Below are 19326 nucleotides of genomic sequence, written 5' to 3'. Positions count from 1 at the left end.
AAGAGGCACACAGTCCAAAATTTTCACTTAACAGACAAGCAAATTTAAAATCGTTTATCTCTCGGTTCAAGTCCTAGATCTTGTCTGGCAGGAACTTACGCATCTTCCTTACATCATTTGTTATCATGTTTCCTCTTAGTCCATCCTAAGGGAAATAAACAGAGTACACGCTTTTCAAGAAGAGCGCGGTCAGAAACTCCATGCAGAGGACAGGCTTTCAAAGCAAAAGTTATCCACTCCTTCCCAGATCACAACACTCGATTCTGCCAGCCCAATATTTAGCATTTATCTCTGTCTGAAATACAGAGCACCTCAAGCTCCATCAGTAGTTTTACATCAAAACTGAATATTAAAAGTGTCTTCAGAGGTCTGTCGGCAGCGTTTTGTGTCAGGTAATAAATACTATGTCTCATGCAAAAGCTCAGCAAGCGTAGTGTTGCTTTTTCATCTGTGAGGACTAAGCATTATTTCCATGCCTGACCTAGAAACCGGAACAGAAGGAACAAGAATGTAGGTGATGATGAAGTGAGCCTAAAGATTTTTACTAACTTCGTTGATGAGTTTTTCTGATTCTCTCCTGGAGTCAGACAGCTGGATGAACTGGAACATGACTATTTGTGTAGATTCTCACACATACACAGTGGTCGCTTCAGTCTTACAAAGTTATTTTTATTTATCAATTGCATCTTCAACAGTTATTCCATTATTTTCTCTTAAATAAAAAAATCTGCTTTCCATAAAAAAAGCTACAATTAACAAAAGTCACTTTCTCTTTTTTCACCTCATTTTCTGATATGATGTAGAGGGAATGGCACGCTTAGAAGAGCCCGATTCTTCCTCGTTTTCGTGAAGACGCTTTCCTGTGGTGGTTGGCTAAAAGAAAGATCCAGCAGGACGGCTACATTAAATCAGGTGAGACAGAGCCTGACTGTTTTTCTTGCTACAGAATTACAGATGTTGGATAAAACCTCCGTTCTGTGACCAAAAAAGCAGCATATCTAAAACATTTCTCTACCAAGATCTATCTAATTATATTTGATCCTTCTCATGTAAGGCACTGCCCCCAGCTTTATCTTCCACTACTGTTTAAAATTGTCCTAATTAGCACCTGGTCATGAATGTCACAATACCATTTCTGACCTTTCACTAACATGAGAATTTTTCCTTGAATACTAAACATTTGTGACTTGCATCCATCAAAAAATACACGTTCAACAATTTGATTTTAAATAGATGAATAATCCTTTAAAGCCTCGGAGACTGTTTCTGTACATTTAAATAAAGTGTCTTGCCAAAGCACAGAAGTCCATTGCTTCCATTCAGAAAGCAGAGATAATTAACAGACAAATTAATACAGCCAAAATTCACATTTCTCTAAATTCTCAAAATTAACTGATTTTCTCATTATGGATTCTTTGAAATCTCATTTCTCGACACCTCAAGTATTAATTTTGAAATAACCTGTTACACGTACCATTTTTGATGTTTGTGGTGGATTCATACTGGTATGTGTCTGAGCAAGTAGCTGTTGAAATTTATTCTTCATATCCTCATCCTGTGAAAAAAGCAGTTAACTTTAAGTAGAATATGGAATATTTAAGGGAAAAGCCTACATTTTGGCTAATGAAATGGATCAGCAATTAAAGAATGAATGAATAAAGGAGAAAAGGAGGTTCCTCCACTTTCCCCCAAATAAACACCTTCCTAACATGGTTTCACCAAGGGCAAGTCTCGCCTGACCAACCTAGCAGCTTTCTATGATGGAGTGATCCTTCTGTCTAAATTGGAGAGATCTGGATTTGATGGATGGGCTATTTGATGGATAAGGAATTGGCTGTATCCAGAGACTAGTGGGGTCAACGCCTCAATATCTGGATGGAGATCAGTGAGGAGTGGTGTCCCTCAGGGGTCCGAATTGGGACCAGTCCTGTTTAATATCTTCATCAACAACATGGACAGTGGGATCAAGTGCACCCTCAGCAAGCTGGCGGGTGACACCAAGCTGAGTGATGCGGTTGAGACATGGGGTAATGGTTTTAAACAACATGAGGGCAGATTCAGACTAGATATAAGGAAGACATTTTTTCCCATGAGGGCGGTGAAACACTGGCCCAGGTTGCCCAGAGAGGTGGCAGACACCCCATCCCTGGAAGTGGTCAAGGTCAGGTTGGATGGGGCTCTGAGGAACCTAATTTAATGAAAGATGTCCCTGGTCATTGCAGGGGGGTTGGACTACACAACGTTTTAAAGGTCCCTTCCAACCCAAACTATTCTATGATTCCGATATGGCCCACAGTAGAATTTTAAGCAGGTGGTTTATGTACAGTGCTGGTAAGAAAAAACAGTTCTGTTTCATTCTACGAAGAAAGTTTCCCTTCAATAACTACTTAGCTAACACTAGTCAAGTTCAAACCAAACTTGCAGTATCATTCAACAAAGTGTAACAACACTGAAAGAACAGAATACACAAAGAGTTCATGCAGATAATTCATTAGCCTTATCAGAAGAGGCCTCATCAGGACTTGCAGCCTGCTTTCACCAAAACAAGAGTTAATTGCTCTCGAAAAACAAGTATTTTCCTTATAGTCTTACATTCTGTATTCATAGTGACTTCCCTTTCTAACAGCATGTTTTCATTTTCACTAGCTCAGCTTCACCATTATCTCAAACTTGGGTAGTTTTCATTACCACCCCCCCCAAAAGCAAACCTGTTGTACACAGGAGGCAGAGAACCACCAGCTAAAACACCCATACCCTAAAAAACAAAACAAAAGAACACAACACCAACCAACCAATCAAAAAATCCAACCCCCCACACCAAACTTTCAAACAAAACGTTATCTTAAAAAACATCCCACGGTTATCCTTAACATAAATAAGTCCATAGAACATACAAAAAGTTTTAAATGGAAACATTTGGAAAGCAAACATTCAGAGTTTGGGCAAGCATTTCACTGAAGTTTCCCTTTTGAAAACACAAGTAAATGTCAACAAATATTATATTATTCATAGAGCATTCATATCACTACAGAAGGTCACTGGATAGTACAGTTCATTCTCTATTTACCTGCAGTGGGAAGCCAGAAGCTGCCATTAGTGGAGGGAAAGAAGTGGACTTAATAGTCTCAGCTGTGCATAAACAGGCCTGGCTGCAGAAGCACGAAGAGGAGGAGAGGACAGCACAGGGCAGCAGAGACACTTCATTGAGAGAAGCTAGTTTAGCATAAAATCGGGCGTGTTTCAAGAGAAAAAGCACGTAACCTCATTCTGGTTCAGCTGCCAGTGATCGGGGTGTTCTTGGTATACGCTGGGCAACGCCAGGGAACAGGAAATCGGGGCAAACAAGATGGTCAGTTGGCACAGTATACTCCCTGTCTTAAAAAGAAAATCTCATTCTCTAGTTTCAGCCATTTCTCCTGCAGGAATTTTATTAGAGCAGGTTGCTATGGATTACCTACAAACCCTAAATCAGACTTCCATACCTGAAATCAGGTCTTTAATCTTTTGCAGGACTAAATGAAGTACGCTGCTCATTGTGATTTAATATGGATCATCTCCTTTAGCCAAGCTTTGAACAGTGACTGTGTGTGCACCAACTGAACCACTTACCTAGAAACAAACCCACACATTTATTCTCAACAACTTGCTGAAGCTAACAGCTTGTAAAATTTTGTTCCATTATCACAGCAAAGATTGGGAAACTCAAAGAAAAGTGAACAGGTCAGTCACTGCTAGGGACAATTAGAAATAAGGATCATTGAGCTCCTAAGGTTTTCAAATGTTTTAACTGTGGTTTTTTGGGTGAAGGCAGGGGAGGGTGTTCTTTTTCTAAGCTATGGAGTATTGCAGTGTCTCCTTTTTTGGTTTAAATATGTTCTTATGTGCTACAAAAAGCCTCTGATGTGTGACCATCCAGTTTATTTTATACAGAATTGGGACTTGTCTGTGTTTTCCAGTGTCACCTGTTTAGACTGTGGCTACGTTTGAGTTGATGGACAAGATAAGATAAATATTTTTCCATTTATATAACAGACACCTGAATTTTTCTTCAGCATGCAACCAATTAGTCTTGTCCCATACAAAAGACCCCAGTGAAGTTTTCAGAGGCAGAAGCAGCGATTAATTGTTTATATGCCTTTGAAAAATGTTTTATTAAGTACCTGGTAAATAGAGGTAAGACATCTCCACTGAGTAGTACTTAGGTTTAAGCAGCCCACTAAGTTCTAAAGTTTTAGATTTAAACAAAGAACAGAGTAAACAGCACAGGTATTTAAAACACTAATTTGAAAGCACTACTGGTTTAACTAAAGCTGAAGGAATTAGGTTTTGTTTTGAGAACATGTTTAGTTTTAGTATCTGAAGAGTTCCCTAGTGGACCCAGAATCCTTAGAGAGGGCATTAGCCGTACACATAAAGTACACGTCTGCTGTGGTTTTTCCATACTAACTTTTAAAGACAATACTTACAGACAACACAAGAGGGAGTGGGGAGCCAGTAACTCCTTCTCACTACTCACAGTAACAGGACTCAAGGAGCTCTTTTGGTGGTAGTATTCAAGGTGTGAGATATCTAGAACTGAACATATCGGATGTTGGCCTTCCGAGCAGGCAGTGTACATCACCTACAAACAACTCATACTCTTAGTAACAGCCCATGAAGGGAAACAGTTTAAAGAATGGCATCTGAATGCTCAGTAGCATTTGGATTTGCAGGTATGACATTTTCTGAAACTTCTTGTCCTGTCATCAGAATTAAACGTAACAGTAAGTGGTGTCCCTAAAAGGAATACATAATCAAGTTGCTGACAACTTGAGTTTACTTACTGAAATATCTCAAATTCTTAGCTTGTCTAAATCGCTGTCATATATTTCCGATTATGCATACCAGCAATTCCTAAAATCAGTGTAGCATGGTTTACCAATAACATTTCCTGCACAAAATTATAATCTAAATGTAAGAATCTACAGCTGATTAACTGACTATAGAAGTCACACACAGAACTAAAGTGGTAAAATCCAGGAATGCCAGGAAGAATTTTCTAATGCCCAGTGTGTAATTAGGACAAGTCAATGACTTCAAAAACAGTCATCCAAATGCATTTTCTGTCTCAGGAAGCTGCCAGATGTTGAGCACTGAGTGATACTCCCTCTTTCTTATGCTCTTTAACTAAGCATCTGAAACCAGACACTGTTCCCAGTGGGGGAATACAAATAGCATTATGCTCGGCATGAGTACATAGAACCCATTGTGTGGCTCAGCAGTACGCTGGGTGACTTTCCTCAGCCTCCTCAAGGAAAAACATCCAGGAAAGCTCATAGGCCCAGTGGTCACCTCTGGAGTGCTGAAATTAATAAAAGACCACCTAAAGACTACCTCTCACAAACCTAATTAGACTGTAACAAGAGGCAGAGAAACCATCACCTCCTACTCAGAAGGTTCCAAAACCAGTGACACTTATTCATACTCATCACAGTAAGGACACAGTAGTCCTGAACACTTGCCAGAAAAAATCTGCAGGATTCTGCACTGCCTGCCCACACAAACAAGATGAGGAAGCAGGACTCTGTTACAATGCTCAAAGGGGGAGGTCTGTCCTATCAGAACCACAATCAGTGTCGGTCTCTAAAAAACACATCTTGATTCTCAGATGTTAAAGAATTCTGAAAAGAGATGTCTCGGAAAGGACGCAGAAGCTGCTGGTTGTACTGAAAGTACAAACTCTGCTGCTAAACTGGCACCACAACTTCCAGCAGAAGCCAACTGGATGGTGGGAAAAAAATTAGTGACAGAAGCTGGCATTAAACAGAGCAACAGACCTGCAACTTGCCGGATGGCATGGCGCAGAAGTAGAAAGAGCTGGACCTATTGCTTGGGCTCAATCACTAATCCATGGTGTTGATCCAGGCAGGTATTTGCAAGCTCTATGTATTCCAAGTCTTCCCGAGCAGAGACCATGAGGACCTCATTGTTGGTATTTACCATTAGGACCACTGAACTGTGATTCTCTTAACATCAAAATCACTTTCATCTTCCTCCCACAAAGAAAACACAGCTGTTTTGATGGAAAGGCCAGAGGTGACAGGACTGTAGGAATCCTGACACACTACTTCGCTAAAAGTGATAGGCTGCAACAGGACCTAGTTAAGCTTAACAGAACTCTTCAGAAGTCTACAATGCCTATAAAATATAATCCAGAGTCAAACATCCATGGGATAACCACAGAATAGTGAACATATAAACTCAAACACCTTCTTCCAGCTGGACAGGTGGACAAATTCTAGAATCTGAGTCCCTCTCCCTTACCTGAATACATGTTACTGAAGATGCATCAACCATAAGACATTGCATATTTAGTCTGAGAGAATTACATTACTCGGCAAGGACCCAAGCTGCTTTGAGCCACCTTCATTATAGGATGATGTAATAAAGATCATGAGACCAAGAGAAGAAAAAGCTCTCCTATGCAAGTTCTTATGGCTGTTACCAAGGGTCCCGGCACAGTTAGCAATGAGGCACATTCCAGCATGGGTCAGGCTGCATCAGGAGGTAATCTAACTGGTCAAGGCTGAGAAATGCCCTCAGCCTGTGCAGAGAGGGCACATGAAGTCTTGTGAGATGCAGTGCTGTTAGTTAAGCCACATTCTCTCGATAATAAAGAGAAAAGGCAACAGACATAAAACTAAGGATAGTGTGACCTCTTTGGAGAAGAGAGGAGGAAGTTACTGGTTTCTCTCTGGCAGAAGAGTGTGTGACATGGCAAGGTAAAACCTACATACAGAGACCTCATGACAAGGTGGAGGGCAAAGGAGAAGTCAAATTAAAAGGGAAATCAAGTAAAGATTTATTTAGGGTGGGTAAAGGCACTGAGCAGCATCAGGCAAGGTTACAACACTACAAATAGCAGCAATAACGCTTGAAAAGGACCATGGAACTGAAGGGCTGAGAAAGCATACCATGCTGTAAAAACAGCAAAAGGAAGCGGTAAGAGCTAATGAAGGCTTTGCCAGGGACAGGCGCCAAGAAAATAAACACACTGAAATACAACAGGAGGTCTAGTTGCCATTGCAAGAAGAAAAGACATGGAGAACAGGAAAAGAAGAAAATCTGCATGCTGCAGAGACAACATTTGCTTGTGGGGAGCGGGAAGAAGCAACTCTGTTCTGTACACTGCAAGAAGGAGAAGGCTCCATCCCAAAAAGGCTTTGACAGACAACAAGGTACTGCAAGATCATCTTGCTTCCAACTGAGAGACATGGAAGCAGTCTCCTCAAGGTGCTCACTCCGCTTTGTTTAGAGTTGTCCAACAGGAAAGTGGTGGCTACAGTATCTGGGCTAATGCAGTTTGGGATCTGATGGCTCATTTCCTACATGTCATTGACAATGCCAGCAAAACAAACAAATAATTCCTAAACATGGCCTTGTCTTCCTCCCCTCTCTTTCTCTAAGTAGGCACTAGGATCCCTCCGGTCTTACAGCAGCCGAGAGAAACTGTATGGCCACCTGGCAGGCAGGCAGCAGCACGTGCCCATGAGAAGCACCAAGTGACGGTTCCTCTTCTGCTGGCTACTGTCAGAGACAGAGATTAAGTCTGCCTGTCCATAGGCTGACTTAAGATAACAGCTGTTATTCCCATGAAGCTAAAGAATTGAAGGTCTCACTGCCTGTCATTGTATCCCATAATTTATGGTATTCTCCACAGAAGCAGGATCAGGCATGCATCACATCTCTGGTGACCAGAGTAGTCGATGTTCCCCTGCTTCCTTGCAGAAACAAATTACGCTGTGTACCAAAACCTCATAAAATTTAGGCTACTGAAATGCCTTTGAATTTACATCAAGATGAATTTACATCATTATCCCCAGAACAACACAGCTTTGCTGTACTTCAGTTAAGACTCAATTCCCACCTGAAGCCAAGGATGCTCTAAAGCTTCCTCTGTTGTAAGACGTTTGCTTGGATCCACTACTAACAGTTTCTTCACAAGATCCAGAGCTAAGATAATAAAGAGAGTTGGTTAGCATATGATCAATAAATTCATTACCTGAAAATAAGTTCTGCAATATGCATACACCAAAGCTATGTGCGACCCTAACATAATTTCCATTCCCATATATGTCTGACTTATTATTGAATAACCTTCAAATAATTCAGGAAGGAGTTATATTTCATAAGTTTATCAGAAAAAGAATGATCACATCATTTATTAGAAACTCCTCTGCACATACAAAGGAGTACCCACGGCAAATACTACAATTTTATGCATATAAAGGATCCTGAAGAAGAAAAGCACGCAGACAGTAACTATCATTTCAGTTTGATGTTCAAAAACTCAATTAGTTATTCAGACTACTTAGCTTAGAGTGGGCCAAACTTAATAGTTGGTTCCACAAATGTGGCTGGTATTTTAAGCTCAAAGACTAGCACCATGAAATTACTCTTAACATTTCTCTCTTGGAATTTTAACTCATACACCTTAAATCCTGGCATTTTTGGTTCAACACTTGAATCTTTCAGCAAGGCAAAATTTGTAGTCCAGCTTGATGAAGTCAGAAGAAAAAGTGAAAAGCAGAAAAACAGATGTATATGCCTGCAAACTCTATACTTCCGTAGTTAATAAAGCTAAATATTACTAAGAAATCTCTTCAGTGAAAATATATCTGCTCTTTCTAATGCTTCAGCTTTGAACTTAAAAAAAAATAAATTTTAAAAAAACTAAATGTATCAACATGCAGTGTGCCATAGAGCTGAAAGGAAGTTAAAGGAAAACACAAATGACAAGAAAAGAGCTAGATATTCTGCTACCCGTTGTACTAATAGTCATACCCATGTCTGATACATGCTTCCATTCTTTTGGAATGAACGTGTATTCTCCACGAGTGATCTGATCTTTCAGAGATAGTCGAGTATTTTGCTCATTAAATGGTGGATATCCACACAGGCTATATAAAAGAAAACAAGTTAAATAAGATAGATTTTGTCATAGTGAATGAAACACTGAAATCACGCATTATAAAGCGCCCGCTATCATAGCGTCTTTTACACATATATAGTTTTAAACACACTTTCACTTCCTAATAAAGATACTGAAGTTGCCAAGTCTCGAGCCATGTATGCCAATGACTGCCCAATGAAGGTAGCAGCTACACAATGTCTTACCATACAAAAAGAATAACTCCTAAACTCCAGCAGTCCACAGCTCGGCTGTATCCAGCAGTCCCAAGTGAATTTAGAACCTCAGGAGCAAGATACGTGGGAGTACCACATAATGTTTTCATAAGAGAAGTTTCTCCAAGAATCTTGGATTGTCCAAAATCTGTAATCTTGTATTTAAAAATGGTAACACCACATTACATATTCGGATTGACTGTAGAAGTACATATCATATTGTCAACATACATCAGGAGGTAACATTAAGTTTCTTCTTTCCAACTCAGTTCCAGCACATGAGTATGAACAAAATTTATCCCAAATATTGTTAAGTAGTCAGTAAACAATAACTGAGAACAGGAGTAGGGAGAAACATGACAAAGGATCATACTTACACTAGCAAAAAGTACTCTCAGATTTGGATATAAACGGACACCACAGAATAAAGGTATTGTAGCTTATTAGAAGAGATTACTTGAAAAATAAGCAGTTTAGCATGCAAATCTATTCAAGGCTTTATCTGTGAAAAAACCCCCAAAACACACCCCCACAAAAACACTCCAACCCAAAAAACCCACAAAACAACACCAAAACAATCTGTCACCATACAGCCTGGATATTTGTGGAAATGCTGTCGGTAATTGAAGAATTGCAATTTTATTGAAAAAAAAAATTAAAAAAAATATATCGACATTTGAAGTTGTGTACTCAATTAAGTGCTATAAAAGCACAACATTTCTCAGTTTTTCTTAAGTAAGTGTATGGGCTGAAATATCCACACAAGTAAAATTAAAATTATGAAAAAAACCCTCAACGTTTTAAGTTACATCATAGTTTGTATGACTAATTCCATAATTTTTTTTTTTTTTTTTTACTATGTTTAGCTAAATATTGGGAAGAATGGGAAGGAATACTCTCAAAATTTGAAATGAACAAGAAGAAATGTAAGTTTCCTTACCTTTATAAGACATGTCTCTTCAGAAGATGAAAGTAGCACATTCTCTGGCTTTAGATCTCGGTGTATAATTCCATTGTCATGAAGATACTAGATATATACAGACATACAATAAAAAAAAAAAAACCAGACCATTAACTCTTTTTAAATGCAAGCTTTCCGATTTTTCATGTAGCAATGGCAGGATAACTGAAATGGTTGTGTAAGAGGCTTGTATGCATTTAAAACTACAGAGCTTATAACTTCTTAAACAAATAAAAACAAACAAACAAACAAATCCATCCTTAGAAACCATGATGCTTCAAATGTCAAATCTCAATACAAGCACAGCGGGTAGACCTGGCAAGGTGTTCCATTCTTCTGATTCACTGGAAAGCTATACTTCTTTCACCATCTCAGTAAAAGCAACAGAACTAAGGAAGACCAAAGTTCTACGCTGCCTTTGTAGGAATTCTGGTTTTCCACTTCTCTCTCATTTCTCTTAGTCATTATTACTGTATGATCATACCCTCTTAAATAAAAGCCTGCATTTCAGTTTGGAAAGACAGTTAAATTCACCATGCCACAATCGTCCTCACACAGCTGAGTAATAGTAGACAGATATAAAAAAAAAAAAACACCTCAGTTGTCAAAGAGCTGAAGGCTGAAACAGAGTTCAAAAACTTGGTGACAAAACTAGGAAAAGTGAGGAAGGAGGAGATATAAGATCAACGTCAGATTAAATCTACAAAGGCTTCTGAAAAAAGTTACTTCCTTGAGGTTAGTGTAGAATTGTTCCGTTATCTGTAGTTCTGAAATCTAGTCATATTCGGGTCCAGGCAATTAAGTTTGATGTAGAAAATAATCTTGCAGAAGTTACTAATGAAATATGCTTACCATTTCATGGCTTTAGAAGAAATTTATCTAAAGACTCAACATTCAGTATTTGAGATGTATTAAAGTAGTCTTAATCTGTTGTCTACTGAACTCAAATGCTTATTCAGGAGCGCATAGTAACGCATCTGATCATTAATTTTTTTGAAGGCTCCTACATTGGTGACTCTTTGCCCACACACTACTAGAAGTCTTACATGATAATCCTGCCATCAATGAGCTCAGCCTGTATTATTACTTCAGTCCGTTTTTAATAAGCAAGAGTGTTTGAACGTTCTTTGGCTGCAGTGAGGCAAAAAAATCTTGTTAAACCAACTTGTTAAGAGCGCTGTGCTGATTGCTTGCACAGGTTTTAGAAGTGAAAAGTGACAGAAAAATTAATCTGACTGACATTCATACGCATAACCATATTTTTCTTGGTAGAATTCATGATTATCTACCTTTACAGCCAGCAGCATCTGATAAAAATACAACTTGCAGGTAGCTTCTTTCATCTTGATTGGCCTTGACACTCTGTCATACAATTCTCCTCCTTCCATCCTAAAACAAATGCAAGTAACAAGTCAACGTATTACTTCCAAAGGATTAATCTCATTAGACAAGACTGAGGCCAAAACATTTGGCTATTTTGGCTACAGAGAAGGAATGTATTTCTGAAAATGAGTGAGCAACATCCTAAATACAGCACACGCACTGCTGAATTAGGCCTAACCTCCTGAGTCTTCACTGGGAGTTGTGATTTTTGATCAGCCTCCTCTTACAGGCTCAAAATCAAAAAAGTAGCAGAGATCCACAACAGCAGGATAGTGGGCAACTATTGAGGCACTAAGTGCCTTCAAAACGTAGGATTACTCTCCTGGTTATCCTAGTTCCTAATTCTACAGAGGTTTCAGAGAACAGTCGAGGCCAGCAAAAGAAAAACCAAACCAACCAAACAAAAAACCCCAGAGTTCAGAACTATCCACATTCTTTGTGGCTATGAACAACATTTCATTTTATGCGTTTACTTTCAAACAAGTTACTTACAGTTCCAAAACAATGTAGTAATCCTCTGCTTCAAAGAAGTTTTTGATCTTGATTAAGCAAGGCTAATAAAAAAAAGGGGGAAAAACACAAACAAACACACACCAAAAAAAAAGTACAATCATTTGTAAAAACTAACATTATCATCCTAAAGTTCTTATTTCAGTATGATTTCAACCACACCAGTTAAACTAACACTTAACAAAACTGACTAGCGCCCCAGGCTTTGGCAAACACTTAGTATTCAGGTCTGTTGCCTTCTCCCCTGTACCTACACACACAAGAACATTCAGCTCCTGTGGTGACTGCAGCTCAACAAGTATTCTTATTTTTTCCAGTTGTGAGATATTTTCTTTATATGCCGTAGCACATTGGGAAGCAAGGTAAAGTTCATTAAGCTACGCAAACTTTCTACTTAACAAAAGTAAAAGAAATGCCTTTCGTGGGGCAGGGAGGGCATGCAGAGGAAAGAGGAGATACAAATTCAAACAACTGCCAGTGGAATCTAATCTCTCTATTTTCTTATCTGGCAGTATTTACGAAAACACACATCAAGGAAAGATTTTCTACAACAGTGGATCATGCTGAAACTTCTGTGAAGTTTCTTCTCAAATCTATATTTCAGTTATTCAAAGTTTTAAAACCTCAAATCTGTAAAGGTATAATATACTTAGAAAAAAAAAAGAAGCGTTCAATAGATTTATTTACAAGAAAAAAAATATATGCATCCTTTAACATATTTTCTAAACAGATAAACTTGGTCTTTAGTTACTGCACTAAGGTCAGTGAACTACAGAAGTACAGTAGGCAGCAAAAAGGAACAAAAAAGTACAGCAACACTCACATGATCTATTTTCTTCAAAATTTCAATTTCTGTATTGATATTAAAAGCTGGATTCTATGAAAAGAATCAAATATCATATTGGGTAAGACAGTGCCGTTCTGCAATAAGACACATCAGAAACAGGAGACCAGAAAAGCCATCATTTCATGTCCCTTGCAACTTTAAGAGACCACAACTTATAATCTTTTTTCCATAAACTGATCAGGTGCCTTCAGTGAATTGAATCAACAGTCTGCTCTCATTATTTGTAGCAAGATATTGCTCCAGACATGTCATTTCACTGCAGGTTAAAAATCTCCACCTAATTTCCAAACTAAAAAAAAAAAAAAACCCAAAAAACCTGGCATCCTCTCCTCAGCTAGCTACCTTTCCACCTTAGAATTTTTGCCTTTACAAAAATATTTTCCAGATCAAGTAGTAGTTTACTATACAGTGCCCGATGAAATACTTTTGTCAGTTTGAACAGATTCTGTATATTGTATCTGCGCACTGAATTCCATTTTCTCATCGAAGGAATTAACAAGGTCAATCTAACTTGATTTAATTTTAGTAAATCCAAAGCAGCACAACTTACGTAACTCCTTCCATGTACTTTTGCCTCTAACTGGATTTTTCTCCAAAGTTTATCACATACCCTTATATAAAATTAAAATTAAATAGATACGAAGTTGCTTGGATCTTTCTCATGTTGGAGCAGCGCCACTTGGCTTGTTCTTCTTTAAATTGAAGCGTCTGCTACAAGACCAGATACATGAAAAGCCCTTCCCAAAGGGCTTCATACAATCTTATTAAAAAGTATTATAGAATCATAGGGTTGGAAGAGACCTCTGGAGATCACCCAGTCCAACCCCCTGCCAGAGCAGGGTCACCCAGAGCAGGTGGCACAGGAACGCGTCCAGGCGGGTTTGGGATGTCTCCAGAGATGGAGACTCCCCCACCTCTCTGGGCAGCCTGTGCCAGGGCTCTGCCACCCTTAAAGTAAAGAAGTTCCTCCTCATGTTTAGGTGGAACTTCCTATGCCCAAGTTTGTGCCCGTTACCCCTTGTCCTGTCCCCAGGGACCACTGAAAAGAGCCTGGCCCCATCCTCCTGACACCTCCCCTTTAAGTATTTATAAGTGTTGATATTATGATGGAGAGTTTGTAAATTTTAGCAGAGTTTGTAAGTTTTCGGTCAGACTCTGACAGTTATGATGTGCCTATTTGATACATTTTAGGAGATAAACCCCACAGGTCTCCCCACCACCCTTTGTGTACACCACATTAACAAACAGTCCTGAATTATGAACATAATGAAATATGGTCAAAGAATAAAAGCAAGCATTTTCTACAGAACTCTATAGATACTGTAAAATCAAAAGGCATTTTGAAATTATATACAGAAGACATTATGTGAGAAAATCCTCTTTAGTTAAGAGAGCTGGGGAGTCAGAGAGGTTACCAAATAGATGGCCAAAAGACAGACAAACAAACAAAAATACTTACTGTCTCTCTAATACCACTTGCCACGAACTTCCGTTTATTGATTATCTTTACTGCAACTTTGTTACAAGTGCTCTTCTCAAATGCCAGTTTGACTTCTCCACAGGCACCACTAACATAAAAGCACAGCTACGTTAATGCTTACAAATACTTTTCAAAAATCTGCATAACAAGCATAGACAAAATGAAAGCACTGAATTACACACAATCTGAGGCTGCAGCTTTCAAACTTTCTGAATACGGCATGCTGTCAAAACTTTCTCAGAAAGCATTCAATGGTTAGGAAGTCTACGTAAGTAGCAAGTGATGTCAAGGGCCACCCATTAAAAAATGCAGAAGTAAGTATGTAGAGCAACTAATCTGTTTGTGCAAAGGGTACCCATGAATATCAAGGACAAACTCTGTCAGCATTTCCATCACACAAATGCATTTAAGGGAAGAGAACCTAGTGAAGACTTCTATCAACACCGGGCTGCACAGATCTGAGGAACAGGTATGACAATACTTTTATTTTTACAAAGTAACTATTATATTACAGGAAGAAATCCTTGTATTTTGCACTTGGATTTGTTTCCACTTAAGCATTCTCCTCCAGATTCTTCGCTGATCGTCTTTGTCCAAAAGATAATAGAATAGCCTTCACTTAAGATAGCCTCTCTCCTTTTTCCTGAAAACAGTTCTTTTCCCTTCTGTCTGAAGGCCTCAACAATGATGTTGTAAAAAGCTATATTCTGACATAAAGCTCGTCCTTCTACTTCCAGTAACTCAGTAAATTAATCTACAAAATTTAAAATCTTGTTAGGAATCTACAGACTTTATTCTCTTCTAGAGAAAAAAAAAAAAAAAAAAATGTGTTTCACAATTAACGGTAGGTTACAAAACCGAAGCCAATTATAGGAATAAAGCCAAAATTCCTGTTTAAGCTGTTCTAAGGAACAGGTTTACTCAGGTGTTTCATTCATTTTTTCTTCTTTTCTTTTTTTTAAATGGCAGCTCAATTAACGCTGGTAATAATTCCAGTACAGGGTACTGAAAACAGTAATAAAATTAAAGCTTAATACTGCGGAAAGGATGCTTACCTTCCCAAAGTCTTTGACATGATATATTTCTCTCTGAGTTCTCTAGGAAACACCAACTGATCGTCCACCATAAGATCAGAAAATACAAACACTAGGAAGATCAATGGAGAAAGTTTTCCTGTTATTAACTTTAACATTTTGTTACAATGAACTACTATGCTTCCTGAGCCTTTGTAGTCAACAACATAACTAAGAAAACGCTGCCTGCTAGAATAAAAACATAAATATATTAAAAAGTTAATTGATGCTATAAATACATTGGCTATGGGCTAGCAAGGTGACCTTATTACTGAAAACTGACATCTTTGGTATTAACTTCACAACAATGCTTAATCAATTAACAGTATGTTTAAGGACAAAACAGGCAAGAATTTCAATGTCACAGCAGGGAACGAAGAAAAGTGGCAATCAGGAAGACAGCATCTTAGTGGAAAAGCAAAGACAAAGAAACAAAACCCCCCTCCTAATTTTTAAGAGGATTTTTTAATTATTATGCAGCATCTGGTAAGTACCCGGCTTTTTCTCAACTTCCCTTGAATAGTCTGTTTCCCCTGTTCCCACCACCACATGCACAGTTACTGAAGCACAAAAGTGTTTCAAAAATAGGAAGACATCTATAAAGGTTTATACTCCAGTAAGGTCGTTCCTGATGCAGTTTCTTTTAAATCTTCTTTTTTCATTTTTTTTTTCTAGGGTTGAGGTGGATATGGATAATTTTTATGCAAGTACTGAAACATCAATTCACGACTGTATTTTAACAGCACTCACAAAGAAGCTCAGCTTGTAAGAAAGATATTCAAGTCACTGCAGAAATAACCTCTTGGTCAACACATGAAGAACCTATTTATGTTATAGTACATTTTACCCTTATTACTCTGTACAGACAGTGCAATTTCAGAGTTGTGAGTCAGTGGAAGCCTCTTCCCTTTTCCAACGAGCTCTCTATTAACAAAAGTTCCGTTTGCACTGTGGTCTTCAATGTAGGCAACATAGGAATTTTTTGGACCCATTTCCTCAAAGAGAAAAAAAAAGGAAAGATAACAATAGGGGGAAAATTACCGTACTGTAAAGACACGACAGACCACAGAAATTTACTATTGTTGGCTCAGGAAATCAGACTACTGAGGTTATTTCATGAACTGGGTTAATGGAGTATTGCCAAGAGTCTTGTTAAAGGAGTCAACATGGAAGGTCCTTAAACTTTGATTTCTTTAGGATCCACCCCTGACAAAGTCGATCTTTTTCAATTATGCCAAGCCAGAAAAAGACAGTCATCCTTTTTAGCACTTACCCTGAAAATTCGGAAATGCTTCTTGCTATAGTTTTGGTAGAAGCCAGTCTCAGACAATCCTAGCTTTGAAAAACTATAATCACAGCTTTTGTCTCTTCCAAACCAGTATTCATCATTCACACAGTCTGCAGAGGAGAGGGAAGTAAAGCAGAGAGAGTACGCAAAAGTGCAGGAAGTTATTAACTACAGAATAATGCCAAATGCTAGTACGTAGGATAACAAGGACAAGATTCTTCCTATACAATCAAGTTTATTTGTCTTAATTCAGACAAAGCACAATGCACTATCAACACCTTGTACAGTATTTTAGTAACTTTACCCTCTTCAGTAATAGTAGAGCTTTCAGTTCACCCTCAGCAATACAGGCTTATATGATATATAAACAAAATAAATTATGAAATGGAAAAATGAAGTAACAAAGAACATGAATACCCCAGAATTCCTCTAAATTTCCTCTAAGTCTACAGAAGCTGTGTATCTGCGTACTCAATATAATCCCTGGGATGTAGCACAGAATACAACATTATTGCAAAAGTTGCAAGCTTGTACTTAAATTCACTTTGTTTGTTTCAAACTTAAGTTTGAAAAAGACACTGCTATCTACCAAGCTGCTCAAAACTTTTCTAAGGTACTAAAAATGAACCAAGAGGCTTATTACAGTATGCACATACCACAATTGCTGAAACCTTTTCCAAGTGCAAAGAGTCGACCCCAAGGCTGAGGAACAAGCTCTTCAGATTCCTGGTCTTCAGGGATCGATGGAAGCTCCTGAGTGGGAACAGTGTCCAAAGAACTGAGGGTGCCAGAACTTGAGGAAGACTGACTAGTACTCTGTGACCCACTGGAAGAGGAACCGGTACCACCCTGTGACTGCTGGGCACCTTGAGACTGCTGCGCTTCACCTCCAGTCTCTCGAGACATGTTGGCTTCAAACGGAATGTTCAAAAAAAACAGTTACTACAGCAAAGCAAAACTGACAAACATTCATACACTGTACTGTTAATATCCAAACCTATTCTCAGTCTTCAGGTAAGTAAAACTTTCAACCGAAATGTGCATGTGTGGATTATAGGCAAGTCCCAAGAATTTCACAAATCATTATGTTTTTCCCAAGAATTTTGCAAATCATTATGTTTTTCCTTTTAAAAAAGAATGTGGTGCTCCCTCTACTGGTTCTAAAACAACTGCTAAATCTTATTCCCAGATTTTCAAAGTGTGAGCCCTGAAGAGCTCCTGTATTTCACAAACACACGTGCAGCACTCTCTGTCAGAGAATCCCCACACAGAGCAGTAACCACCACAGCTCCCCACACGCAAACGGAAAAACTGAAAAAAGAAAAACAGGAACCATAAAATGAAGTACTTTTTCCTGATGCTGAAAGCACCCAACAGATTTATCAAACAGCAAGCCAATTTGGTGTTTTGGCTGAATATTCCTTTAATATAAGTTATAACTCATGGATTTTCACATGTCTCTTCCACACAGGGTCTATCCAGCAGCTTTATTTACAAGAAAGACACACTTATACATAATTAATGTACAACACTGGCAAACTCAGATACACACCACATCCCTAGCTGTTGCTATCAAAGACAGCATCAAGAAAAGGCAACAAAGGGCATCTACTTGCCCTGTTACGAAAAGGGAATTTACAGCGGTATCGCGCTTTCCTCCTCACTTAAGAAAAAACAACCTACCAGCCACATCTTTGAGCTAACTCATCTTTAGCTGGTTTTCTCCAAGAGCACCCGTGCTCATGCTGCCAAGGGGCTACTACACCACCTGTGAGTGACCCTTCCCAGGGCGGCTGCCATCCTGTGGGATCCGCTCCGCTCACCTGCCTGCCTCGCTTTGCCGGCGCCTCTTGGTTTTTAAGCCGGTTGCCATCCAGCTCAGTCTATTAACTCAGACTAATTTAAACCTCCTTACCGGTTTGCTACAGTTCATGATTAGCCATAAACACACCGCAGCGCCCTGGGTACTCTCCGTGTTGCCTTTTGCACGGAGGTGTTCAGGCGCGCTGGCGGCGGGGAAGAGGGAGGGCGGCGGGCCGCCTTCCGGGGCGCTCACGCGGCGGGGCCGGGCCAGGCCGGCGGCGGGCGCTCCGCATCTGCGGGGAGCGGAGCCGAGGGCGGGCAGGAGCCCGTGGCGGCGGGGAACGCCAGGCCGCAGCACCGCCGGGAGCCCTTTCTGTCAGCGGCCTCCCCGTCGGCACCGGCACTGAGGGACGGGGGGGGCAGGAATCCCCTCAGCCCCGCCGCCCGCAGCGCCCCCTGCCGGCCGGCGGGGCTGACACGCCCCCCCTCCCGCAGTAGCGCCCCCTGCCGGCCGCCACAGCACTGCACTCCCGCCCCCGGCGGCGCCGCGCGGCCGAGCGGGCTGCACCGCCCTCCCCCCTGAGGAAAAGCAGCGGCGACCGGCGCGGTAGCGGCGGGCACCGGCGGGGCGGGGAGCCCCGAGAGGCGGGCGGGGCCCGGCAGGCGGAGGAGGGGTCAGAACTCACGGGTGGTGGAGCCCGCGCCGCTCGCCGCGCCGAGCCGTTGCCGCCTCGCGCAGTGCGCAGGCGCCCCGCCACTCCTCGCTACGAACTGAACCAATCAGGGCCCGCCCTCCCGCGCGGGGGCCGCTGGGAG

General features: G+C 40.2%; 1 protein-coding gene and 1 long non-coding RNA gene across 18 annotated transcripts; one reads left to right on the top strand and one right to left on the bottom strand.

The window, feature by feature from the left end:
• Positions 1-653: 653 nt before the first annotated feature.
• On the bottom strand, positions 654-19325 carry CHEK2 (checkpoint kinase 2). Of its 17 annotated transcripts, XR_008469214.1 has the most exons (17): positions 18391-18945; positions 17364-17618; positions 16693-16817; positions 16267-16414; positions 15402-15492; positions 14326-14434; positions 12843-12896; positions 12002-12063; positions 11416-11515; positions 10106-10192; positions 9157-9320; positions 8824-8939; positions 7907-7992; positions 4467-4621; positions 3068-3375; positions 2709-2755; positions 1475-1555 (listed from the first exon to the last, which is right to left on the bottom strand). XR_008469214.1 is itself a non-coding variant. In XM_054219955.1 (16 exons), the coding sequence occupies exons 2-15, from the start codon at positions 17611-17613 to the stop codon at positions 2740-2742; spliced, it is 1563 nt and encodes a 520-aa protein (XP_054075930.1). In that variant the 5' UTR covers positions 17614-17618; positions 18391-18944; the 3' UTR covers positions 1475-1555; positions 2709-2739. The 17 variants fall into 17 exon arrangements, 10 of the variants coding, with proteins under 10 accessions (XP_054075928.1, XP_054075930.1, XP_054075926.1 ...); XR_008469217.1 differs by lacking the exons at positions 2709-2755; positions 3068-3375 and adding an exon at positions 654-873 and having other exon boundaries at positions 18391-18944; XR_008469218.1 differs by lacking the exons at positions 3068-3375; positions 4467-4621 and adding an exon at positions 654-873 and having other exon boundaries at positions 18391-18942.
• Positions 773-10138, top strand: LOC128917249 (uncharacterized). Its single transcript, XR_008469227.1, has 3 exons — positions 773-912; positions 3511-3720; positions 10032-10138. It is a non-coding gene; the product is annotated as an uncharacterized LOC128917249 (long non-coding RNA).
• Position 19326: the final 1 nt, after the last annotated feature.

The sequence above is a fragment of the Rissa tridactyla genome, chromosome 13 (genome assembly GCF_028500815.1).
Source record: "Rissa tridactyla isolate bRisTri1 chromosome 13, bRisTri1.patW.cur.20221130, whole genome shotgun sequence".
NCBI lineage: Eukaryota > Metazoa > Chordata > Aves > Charadriiformes > Laridae > Rissa > Rissa tridactyla.
Note: the sequence above shows the minus strand (reverse complement) of the source record. Positions and strands in the feature narration are given on the sequence as shown.